Here is an 11,942-nt window from a genome sequence, read left to right as displayed (position 1 = left end):
TTGTCGTTAGAAATATACGTATAAGTAAAAAATCATTTTATATCTATGCACACGTACACGCGGAAGGATATCTCAAGAACGTTATGCGGGGAAAAGGGAATTCCTGCTCAAATCCTAGCTATTAGAAAATCGAATTGTTACAGAAGGGTGTCCACCATGCACTTGCACTGCACTATTATAGGAAAAATAGAATAGAATGATTTACAAATGGTTGAAAATTATATACTAGTATACATGTTATTTTTATATACAAATATACAAATATTAATATAATATATAAAAACAAACCCGAGTATTTTGATTTGTATCGCCACCATATAATAGTTAGTACGGTGATGTTGAATTCCCTGCCATTTAATTGTTCATAATCCACTCACGAACTTGTGTCAGAAAAAAATATATCTCTGTACTTTAATTTAACCTTAATTTCAGTTCTAGAGATGTTATTTTTTTCTGGAAAGTGCTTTTGACCATCCACAGGAACCTACTGTCATCCGATGTTGAGTACTTCAGTACTTTAATTTGTAAGCATGACTAGTAAAAACGGACTGCAATAAATTTTGATACTCTGCAATATTCGTTCTCAAAATGGATTGTTTTGAATCATTGCAAATTGGCTAAAATTCTATGTTTTTTGCCTGAAATCTAATGAATTTCTTTTTGTTTAGAGAAATTGCATCAAACTTTTAAATACTACAGCTTAATTCAATTTTTCTTAGAAAAAAAAAGACAATTCTCAGCTACCTTCAAATTCTTCCTGCAATAACAAAAGAAAATAAATAATATACATACTAATATTTTAGCATTTCCCTGTTCTAAGTCATATTGTACTTTTAAATTTATACAATAAACTAAATTTTTAGCCTTCTGAAATCTGACATTCAAAACTTAAGGCTAAATTTTTAGCTTTCAAAGATTCTCAATTAAATGTAATCGGCTCGAGTTTTAACTATAAATTTGATCAGTTTGAACAAAAGCAGTTGATACATGAAAAAAATGCTAAAGTTTTAGTAAAAAAAAATAACATGTTGATCGCAATGCAATATAGTAAATTGTAAATTATAAGCCTGGTACCTTTGATAATCGATTTTGGAGATGAAATTTAGCGACTTTAGCGATCATTATTTTGATTTGATCACGAAAATCACGAGTAAGAGTTTACATTTAAGTTTTGAAACAAGCACTAGAATTGAATGTCCTACAACATTCATAAACTGTCATCAACATGTAGAATAGTTTATCATTATTATACTAATCGACTTTTGGTGGGATTTTATTTCTCAATCTGTAGGTATTATGTGGTTTTGGTAGGATTGATATTCTTTTCGACATTTTGAGATTGCCTCAGGCATCAGCAACCTCTTCAATACTATAAAACTATAGTTTGTACCAGGCAGTATATATATTGTACATATGCCTCATTCAATGTAAAGCGCTAGAAATTAATAGAAATGTACTCTTTTGTAATTTAAGTGATATAGTTCCATCTTTTGCTAATATGTGTGAACAAGATAAGTTTAGTTTCATTCTGAAAAGTAATGATACAGACATTAGTACTGTAAGTGTAGCTGGAATAAGCGATATGTATGATTTGAACATTCATTTAAAGCAAAAATAATGTTGTTAAGAACTTTTATAGTATTAATGCTAATTGTTAATGGCTTGAATGATGTTTATGAATGATATAGTGTTGTGCATCATAGATGGAATGTCAGAACTGACAGATAGATTGAAAATGTCTTTATATGTCAAGCTAAGATATGAAGTTAATTCATCTCTCACTTCCTCAGATATGCCTCTAGTGTTGTCAACATAATGGTTAAACAGGCTTTCAACTTTTGGCAATGATTTAAATGGCTTATAATTCTGCAGATACTCTATAATTTCAGCTTTCATTTCTTTTGCCTTTATAACTAAGGAGATGGGCATACCTGAGGAAATATTTTTCATTTACTTCAATTAAAATAAATAAAAAAAGGATATAGGAACATGTAAGCTGTCTTACTGTGAATTCATTTTTTTTCGTGGATACCAGTTTTCTTGGATTGTGGAAAAATTGTGCTTTCTAGTATATTTGATTTCATGGTTTTTATTATGTGTTGAAACAAACCTATATAAAATTCCTACTTCTTTGAGTATTCAAATTTGTGGTTCACCTACACCCACGTAATCCACAAAAATTGGTATCCCACGAAAATCAATAAATCCACAGAATCTTAAAATATAAGCAAATAAATTGTTCCTCCTATTTTAATTGCATACAGTTTAATATCTCATTTCAAATTCACTCATTTGACTCATGTGTAGATCTTACTTTGCTGAACATTTTTTGCTGTAACATTTCATCTCTATATATCTCAAAAAAAATTTGAAGATAATAACCAAAAACAATGAAATTCCATAAAAAAATAACTATTTCGGAACAGTAACCTGACAATGGGTTGTTGGATATGTCTGGAAATTACAAGGCCTATAGATCTTAACCTGATAATTACTTTAACAACAGCAACTTGAGTTTTACTCTAACAGCTTTTGTCTTTGAGATATTAGTCAAAAACTGCAATTAACCCCTATGTTCTACTTTTACAACATCAGACTTCATTGATGAAGGATCAAATCCCTGGATAATATTTATACAAACAAGATACCCTAAGGAAAATTCAAGTACAGTTCAGTTCATATTGGTCTAGTAGCTTCAGAGAAGATGATTTTTGAAAAAAATACTTCCTACAAAAAAATTGTCTTTCCAGGTGAATAACTCCTAAAGAGGTCAATTTACCATTCTAATGCAATTTTTATGTAACATTTATTTTTTCATTGGATAAAAGCCATCGTATTATTTCTTTTTATAATGCATTAGAATCAGAATAACAGTACTGAAGTTGAAGAGTTGCCACCATAAATTTTGATTTGACTGTCTCAAATAACCGTTTTACTGGCTCCCTTACGCGTTGCAGTAAAACTGGTTTTGCAACTGTCAAATCGACAATTGACTGTGGCAACTCTTCAACCACAGTACTATTATTCCTTAATTTCACCAACAAACGACAACCACTAAACAACAGCCTCTTGACTAAGGACAGGTGCATATAATAAATGCAACAGGTTTGAATGTTTTAACAGATGCCAACCTTTACCCTAACCTTATTAACAATAGTATAACATTACAACATGAAAAGACGCACTAAAAAATATTAATTGAAAATGGCATAATTCTATTAAAAAGACACCAATTTCACAAAAAACACTAAACTATGTTCTTTTTCTCAGCAACAGCATCAAGATTTGATGATGAATCAAATCATCAATTAAAATTTATAAACTATATACCCTAAGGAACATTCACTTTAAGTTATTTGAAGTATTTGATAGTTATCAAAAGTACCAGGATTATAATTTTATACGCCAGACGCGCGTTTCGTCTACATAAGACTCATCAGTGACGCTCAGATCAAAATAGTTAAAAAGCCGAATAAATACAAAGTTGAAGAGCATTTAAGGATCCAAAATTCCAAAATTAATTTCAGAACAGAAGATTCTTGAAATAATTCATGAGGATTATAGCAAGTGATGGCATAAGCTCACATGACTATCTGGATCAAAAACTAAATTTCAGGATTTTGAATGGTTAAAGTAATGGTATTAACTTTCATTGTCCCCTATGTTAGCTTCCTCTTTTTAATGGTAATAGGTATATAACATATTTATATTATCACTCACCTTTTATTGCTTTTAATGGAGAACTATCTTCACTTGTAAGGGATTTCCTAGCTTTTAATGGAGAACTATCTTCACTTGTAAGGGATTTCCTAGCTTTTAATGGAGAACTATCTTCACTTGTAAGGGATTTCCTAGCTTTTAATGGAAAACTATCTTCATTTGTAAAGGATTTCCTAGCTTTTAATGAAGAATTATCCACACTTCTTTTTCCTATAAAGAAATTAATTGTAAAGTGTTAGAAGTAAGTGTTACGAAGAAACTTGTGTGTTCTTTTTTAAGTCAGCTTACTACACAGTTATGTCTAGAACAGAAAAAATATATCAACATACAAAATATAGAAAATACCTACCATTTCTTGCTTTATATGGAGAACTGTCTTTGCTATTTAAGGATTTCCTAGCTTTTAATGGAGATCTGTCATCACTATCAAAGGATTTCTTATCTCTACTACCTACAATTATGTCATAGTTTATTGTTAAACCTTGATTGTATCAATAAGTGTGTATACATAAACTGTTTCTTAAATTACTTAAAATGTTAATATTTATATGTTGTATCCTGTAAGAACAATGAAATTAGGCCTATTGTGTTTTATTTTTGTACTATCAATTCCAAGTTTACTTTCCACAGCAGTCACTAAGACTCAGAGTGAGAGAAAGTATATTCCACTTCGTATCTTATCACCTATTTTCCTACATTAGTTCTAGGAGGAACCCCATTCCTAACTCTTTAAATATTTAATTTTCTGTGAGTCAGTGATCATGACTCCTTTCCGTACACATTTATTGGTTCAAATTGCGATCGTTTTAAATAAAATACAACATTTATTGACAGAACGAGCTAATACTGGACATGCCGTTTGATTCAACATTCAAGGAAGTGAGACAACTCGAAACGATAATATGGAAGACTCCATTTTGCCTGATGTTCTATGATGATGACTACATTCATTTTTTTTAAATGATTCATATGATTTAAAGAAATGCAACAACAATAACCCTCAATAGCAGACATTCATAGAAAAGATCCCATGAGTTATAAATTAATTGAGTGGGGAATCCAGAGCTAAAACCCCTTGAAGTCAAGAAATCTATACGCATGCGCATAATTACCAAAACAAACCTTTGAGCAAGGTCGTATATTAAATGTTAACTAAACGACCTAGATGGTTCTCTATTTCTTTATGGAATTACAATGATCTTAAATATCAGTTTCATAACAGTAACATATAAGAAAAACTCCACTTCATTTCTTATATGACAAAAATAGATTTATCGGAATTCAGAGAACTCTCGTATTTTATCAAAACTGGGATTCCCTCTGACGTGTTTCTAAATTTATAAAAACATTCAATATAAATATTGCTTAATTCTGATTTTTCGTGTTGTTAAAAACACACATATAAGTCAATGGAATTATCAAACATGAAGATTATGAAAAGAATATTATAGGAAAGTTGTTTTAGTTCAATCCCTTTGTTTGTTTTTATATAAGTATAAGTCTACAGATTGCTTGAAAGCAATTGTATCCAAAAAAAAAACTCACCTTTACAAAGCTCCACATCAAAAATAAAATTATTTCTTTTCATAAAAGCCATGAAAACTTTGACAAAAATTAAACAACAAAGTCTTTTGGACTGACAGACTGACAGTTACCAGTTCAGCAACTATGTCGACAGGTAAAATATAACATATTATCACTCACCTTTTATTGCTTTTAATGGAGAACTGTCCTTGCTTGTAAAGGATGTCCTAGCAATTAATGGAGAATTGTCCTCAGTTGTAAAGGATTTCCTAGCTTTTAATGGAGAACTATCTTCACTTGTAAGGGATTTCCTAGCTTTTAATGGAGAACTATCCTCACTTGTAAAGGATTTCCTAGCTTTTAATGGAGAATTGTCCTCACTTGTAAAGGATTTCCTAGCTTTCCTAGCTTTTAATGGAGAACTGTCCTCACTTGTAAAGGATTTCCTAGCTTTCCTAGCTTTTAATGGAGAAAATTCCTCACTTGTAAAGGAATATACACTTCTTTTTTCTATAAAGTAATTAATTATAAGATGTTAGAAGTGACTTGTTAAGATGAAATGCTTCTGGCATGCAACATAATAAGCCTGATACATGCATAATTGAGTAGGAAATTTGTAGATGTGTAGAACAACAGCAATAAGTATTTTTAAATACAAAAAAATATCAAAATACCTACCTTTTCTTGCTTTAAATGGAGATCTGTCATCACTATCAAAGGATTTCTTATCTTTTTTACCTAGAATTATGTCATAGAACTTTTTTTATACCTTGGTTATCTATAAAAGAACTTAAGTTAAGTGAGCAGGATCACATACTCCACATCCCTATATTGTCACTAGGCAAACAAAATATAAATCTATGATTTTCATCCAAGTCCCCCCCCCCCCCTGACAAAGTGGTCCACCTGAACCAATATCCAGCACTTCATTGAAATTTATAGGAAATCCAACCAACAAAAAATAAATGTGCTTTCTAAATGTTCTAGGCATAAAGCAGAAAGTCCCCCTCCTGAACAAAAAATACCCCTCTACAGATTTATCTAAAAATCAATCCTATCGAAGCTTTTATGGTAACCAACACTTTATTTATGTAAAGAAGAAAATCACACCAGAAATGAAGGCAGCATCCAGACGATGATTTTTATCCAGTCCCCTCGTGACAAAAGCTTCCTTCCTCTTATTTCTGTCAATAACAATCCCATCCAAGCTTTTTTGTTTACAGATGGCGACAGACAAAAAGAGAGATGGACCAGTCAAAAACATTTTACCTTTCGTAACTTAATTTGCGTAGGGTATAAAAAATGTGTATTAATAAACTGCTTAAATTGTTAGTATTCTTTTTTATATCATATCTCCCCAGGTTGGCATAAACATTTTTCACAAATATTGAAACAAGATATCTACAGAAACAAGAGGATCATGAAAGCCTGAAATCACTCACCTCTAATTTTTTTGGTGCAGATTTTTTATCAATGATTATATATAATTCATGATGCCTTAAGTACAATTAAATACATTTTCAAAAATGCTATTTCATTTTTCTGCCAAAAAGCTAAAAAAAATATATTAAAATCATCTTTTAAGAGAAAAAAAATGGAATAAGAGGTGAATTTTCAAATTTCAACTTACACAAATGAACAACCTATCTGGTTTTATACTAAATCGATACAAATATAAAAAGTAAATAATATACTATGCAGAGTTAACATCTTGCACTATCAATGTTACTGGAGCATATTGATAAATATTTAAGATGGTTCAGACTTATCTGTAGAACCCAAACTGTATTATGTCCAAAGAAATACTTGTGCAGTAGAAAACAGCACTAATCAGACCATAATAAATTAAAATACTAACACAAGTCAAGAATTACTTACTTGATTTAATCTGGTCTGATGTCCTTTTTAAAAACTTTTTAAATATTCTTCCTACAAATTTTTTTTAAAAGTGCTTGAATAAGCTTTATCCTTAAAACAATGGTGAAGTTATTACAAAGTCTTAACATAATGTCACAAAGTCTTCATAACTTCCTACATTTTAAAGATTTTGCTTATTGTTGAAGGCCAAACAGTAACCAATAGTAGTTTACATCTATGCAAATTGGTCTCTAGCTCATTGTTGTCTCCTTGAAAATCTTTTACACATTTTATATTTTCATTAATTAACTTATTGGAAATAAAATCAATTTGCTCTTAGGTCCATGGCCAGTTAAACACGTTTCTACTATAAACCAGCAGAAACCAGTCAAAAGTCAACTTTATAATGATGTCAAACTTGAACTCGTAGAGAGCTTATTTAATACTTGTTCAATGTCGTAACTGGGTTTGGTACCAATGACAATTATTCCACATATACGTACTTACGTTCAGATGTTTTTTTCAATATTCATTAATATGAAACTCACCTTCAACTGGACCTATTAAAGCTTTGCCTTTTCTTGTCTGGCATGGAGAAATCTTATCATAATACTTCTGAGTGTTACTAATATACATATCTAAAACATAAATTAGAGGCTCTAAAGACCCTGTGTCGCTCACCTTAGTCTATGAAGGACACAGATGGATTCATGACAAAATTGTGTTTGAAGATCTTACTTGACTGAACATTCTTGTTACTTACAATTTTCTATCTATAATAAACTTGGCCCTTTAGATAGAAAGGAAAGTATTTTGTAAACCAATTTACCAAATTAATGAAAATTGTTAAAAATTTACTATAAAGGGCAATAACTCTTTCAGAGGTCAACTGACCATTTTGGTCATGTTGACTTATTTGTAGATCTTACTCGGCTGAACATTTATGCTGTTTACAATTTATCTCTATTTATAACAATATTCAAGATAATAACCAAACAAGGCATTTTTTTTCAAATTACCAATTGAGGGGGAGGCAACCCAACAATCATTTCTCCAAATCATCTGAAAATTTCAGGGAAAATAGATATTGACTAGATACCAATTCAATCCTTTGTCAGATTTGTTCTAAATGCTTTATTTTCAGAGTTATAATCTTCATTTTACCCCATGTGTTCTATTTTTAGCCATGGCGGCCATCTTGATTGGTTGGCTGGGTCACTGCACACATTTTTTTTTCAAAAAGATACCCCAATAATGATTGTGGCTAAGTTTGGTTAAATTTGACTCAGTAGTTTCAGAGGAGAAGATTTTTGTAAAAGTTAACAACGATGTCGACGGAGACGAACAAAGGACGAGGAACGCCAAGTGATGAGAAAAGCTCACTTGGCCTTGTGGGCCAGGTGAGCTAAAAAAGCAATAAAAATTCTTTGATTGCAGCAGTTAAGTTAAAATTTAACCTTAAATAGTGACAAACGTTAATGACTGATGAATAAAACTGAAAGTGCAATGCAATGTGATATATGTGGAAATGCCAATGTAAAAAAAAAACCTGCATGTTTAACCCAGCCACATTATCTATGCATGTGCCTATCCCAAGTCAGGAGCCTGTAATCAGTGGTTTGTTTATGTGTTACATATTTGTTTTTTGTTCATTTTTATATTTAAATAAGGTCGTTAGTTTTCTATTTTTAATATTCAGACTTGTTACATTTGTGTACCTTCTAATACTTTGAGAGTATTTAAAACAAGCTGCCATGCATCTTTACTAAAGTAGGTCTTCGCTGAAGTTTGTGTTTCAGGACATATTAAACAGAATATCTGTATGACTCAACAGATTTTCTGGCTTTGTTTCCACTTCTTCTTCAATCACAAACAGTACAGACTGTGCTCTTAAAACAGCATCTAGATCAGCCATATGATGTAAAAAGCCTGAAAAATTATGATCTAACTATGTAGTTGAAACTTTTAATAAAATTTAGAAAAAGAGGCCATCAATAGGATGTGCTATTTCAAACCAACACTGAATTCAAAAGTCCTCCAGGGGCAGGTAGGAAAAAGTGGATATGACATTTGAAATCATGCAAATGGTTTAATCATTCAAAACAAATAAAACTTAACCTTAAATTGTGAAAAAACGTTAATGACTGATGAATGAAACTGAAAGTGCAATGCAATGTGATATATGTGGAAATGCCAATGTAAAAAAAACTTTGCATGTTTAACCCAGCCACATTATCTATGCATGTGCCTATCCCAAGTCAGGAGCCTGTAATCAGTGGTTGTCGTTTCGTTTGTTGATGTGTTACATATTTGTTTTTTGTTCATTATTATATTTAAATAAGGTCATTAGTTTTCTTGTTTGAATTGTTTTACATTAATATTGTCATATCGGGGCCTTTTATAGCTGACTATGCAGTATTGGCTTTGCTCATTGTTGAAGCCCATATTTTTGTCTCTTGTGGACAGTTGTCTGATTGGCAATCATACCACATCTTCTTTTTTTTTTATATATAACAATATCATTAGTGGTTCCCCTTTAGCAGCTTATATCTACAGTTTTCACATTTGAAATAAGTTTTTTTGAAGAATATTATACTTTTTCACATAAAAATAGACTGTCCATTTCAAACATACTTTTTAAGACAACTAATTTCTTTCAATGGACACTTTTGTCCTAGCTTACAAAATTGGAATCAACCATATTTCCTATTTTCAATCATTTGGTTTGACCTTATGGTTGTACAGTCACAAACAAACTAAAATTGGAAGAACAAGGATGTGTCCAAAGTACACGGATGCCCCACTCGCACTATAATTTTCCATGTTCAATGGACCATGAAATTGGGTAAAAAATCTAATGTGGCATAAAAATTAGGAATATCATACCATAGGAAACATGTGTACTAAGTTTCAAGTTGATTGGACTTCAACATCATCAAAAACTACCTTGACCGAAAAATTTAACCTGAAACTCACACTTTCATTTTCAATATCTCAACACCATAACTCCTGAACTGTTAAGGTAAAATTGCCTCTATTGAACTAGACATCCATTTTGTCATCAGTAGCAACATTTTTGAAAAAAACTTTTTTTTTGGTCAAATGTATTACATTTAAGAGACATTTATAAACTTAAACAATCTATTCTTTTTAAACTAACAAAAGTAATGGGAATTGTATCATATAAAATCTGCTTCAATGGTTTCAAGTTCAATGTTCAGTTGAATAACATTACCTTTGTCTATCAAGGTGATCTTTCTACTTTTTGTTTAGCAGATCTTTTTAACAGCATCTTTTATTTTATACATTTCTATTTTAACTTTCATGCATATGTTACAAGGATTTATATTCTTTGTCTAAAAGATCAAAAGTATTATAAGGTAAATGAGATTTTTCAATCAGATATGACAAGGTTTTGGATTTGAATAGCCTGCATCACTCATCTGTTATATTTTGAGTATCAATGATAATATTTTTTGCTATTTAATGATTACAAATATGCACACGCTGTTTTCATTTTCTTGAAATTATAGTTTTAACAAATGAATAGGAACATTTGTCGAACGGCAAATCATTAGAATTGTTTTTGACAAATGTTGGAATTAAAATAGCTACACTTTAACATGTCAGTGTTGCAAATATTGAAAGACAATTATCCACGTATGACTGAAGGAACATGGGCTAAACAATCTCTATAGAAAAGAGATGTGCCAATGCTAATACAACTACTGGTCTGAGAACACAATTAATTCGTAGTGCATTTCTTTTAGAACATAGATGAAAATTGAAAAAATCCCACCTGCGCTTTCTCAATGAAATTTTTACAGTGTGTTGTACTACTTTTGGGACAAATTATATCAAAATTATAGAAAACTTCATCGCCTCTAACTCAAAATATGGACAATTTTGTGTTTAGGGTGTCTTAAAATCTTTTAACAGCTTCCAAATTGCTAATTTTTAACCTTTTTTAAGCTGGACCAAATCACTACTTTCTTGTAAAATTCTGGACCCAAATTTTTTACAGTGTAATTTCACCCCCTACTTACAATTTGAGGCATTAAACATGGAGAAATAAACTTGGAAGGGGTATAAAAATTATTGGCAAGTAACCCACTGTTAACACTAGGGACTATATTAATCAAGGGACGACAATTGTGGTCTCGGACCTACTTACCAAATCCCATTGACTTATCACAAGTAGTTGCCTTTAAACAAATCTAAACACAAACTAATACATGTAAACTAAGCAAAATTTCAAAGTCAATATTCTTCTGACAGAAATAAAAGAGAAGCAAAAACAGACAAACCTGAATCAAAGTTGGATGGTCTGTGTATCAAAGTGCATGTAATAGTGACATGAATTAGACTTGGTACATGTACATCAAGGTGTTGCAAGGTGATTGGATGAACATTGTCACATAAATATTTTAGGATTGATGATCTTTGCTCCTAAGTAAAATTCCTAGTTTTATCAGCATAGTCTTCACAATTTTTCGCGGGGGACCTCCTACTTTTGGCATTAATTTAATGTAGTTGAACAATTTTGAATATATTTCAAAATATCGAGATGCATATTGCTTCTATCCAGCATTAATTTTGAAAATTCGCCTTTAGTAAATTTCTGTGCTTGATCTGACGTTTTTTCGGGACAACATAAGAGGTTTTTGTGTTGTTTGTCCTTTGTTGATGAGTTTCATCAATCTTTTGTACATTATTTGATTTTGTTTCAGAATTGTCTTTTCTTTTAGGAGGTTCCTCTTTACATAAATTTCTGATGATTTCCCCCTACAAATAAATTTAGATCTTTAGATACATTAAAATTGTAGAAAAAAATTTAGAAA

The 11,942-nt window shown here is 30.9% G+C and overlaps 1 protein-coding gene and 1 long non-coding RNA gene across 2 annotated transcripts; both read right to left on the bottom strand.

Annotated features, from left to right (window-relative positions):
* Nucleotides 1-1,647: 1,647 nt before the first annotated feature.
* LOC134718280 (neurofilament heavy polypeptide-like) lies at nt 1,648-6,447 on the bottom strand. Its single transcript, XM_063580773.1, has 6 exons — nt 6,355-6,447; nt 5,923-6,001; nt 5,425-5,754; nt 4,070-4,171; nt 3,721-3,930; nt 1,648-1,931 (listed from the first exon to the last, which is right to left on the bottom strand). Exons 1-6 carry the CDS (start codon nt 6,445-6,447, stop codon nt 1,648-1,650), a joined length of 1,098 nt encoding a protein of 365 aa, XP_063436843.1.
* A 728-nt stretch (nt 6,448-7,175) lies between these two features.
* LOC134717454 (uncharacterized) lies at nt 7,176-11,581 on the bottom strand. The gene is made up of 3 exons (XR_010107314.1): nt 11,409-11,581; nt 8,820-9,030; nt 7,176-7,739 (listed from the first exon to the last, which is right to left on the bottom strand). It is a non-coding gene; the product is annotated as an uncharacterized LOC134717454 (long non-coding RNA).
* Nucleotides 11,582-11,942: the final 361 nt, after the last annotated feature.

The sequence above is a fragment of the Mytilus trossulus genome, chromosome 5 (assembly GCF_036588685.1).
Source record: "Mytilus trossulus isolate FHL-02 chromosome 5, PNRI_Mtr1.1.1.hap1, whole genome shotgun sequence".
NCBI classification, from domain to species: domain Eukaryota; kingdom Metazoa; phylum Mollusca; class Bivalvia; order Mytilida; family Mytilidae; genus Mytilus; species Mytilus trossulus.
The sequence above is the reverse complement of the archived record's forward strand: the minus strand, read 5'-3'. Positions and strand labels throughout refer to the sequence as shown.

Coding starts and splice junctions, on each gene's coding strand:
- LOC134718280 (XM_063580773.1), bottom strand. CDS start 6,447: ATGGGATTGTTATTGACAGAAATAAGAGGAAGGAAGCTTTTGTCACGA. Junction 5,755..5,922: donor TCCATTTAAAGCAAGAAAAG/GTAGGTATTTTG, acceptor ATTACTTTATAG/AAAAAAGAAGTGTATATTCC. Junction 1,932..3,720: donor TCCATTAAAAGCAATAAAAG/GTGAGTGATAAT, acceptor ATATTTCCTCAG/GTATGCCCATCTCCTTAGTT.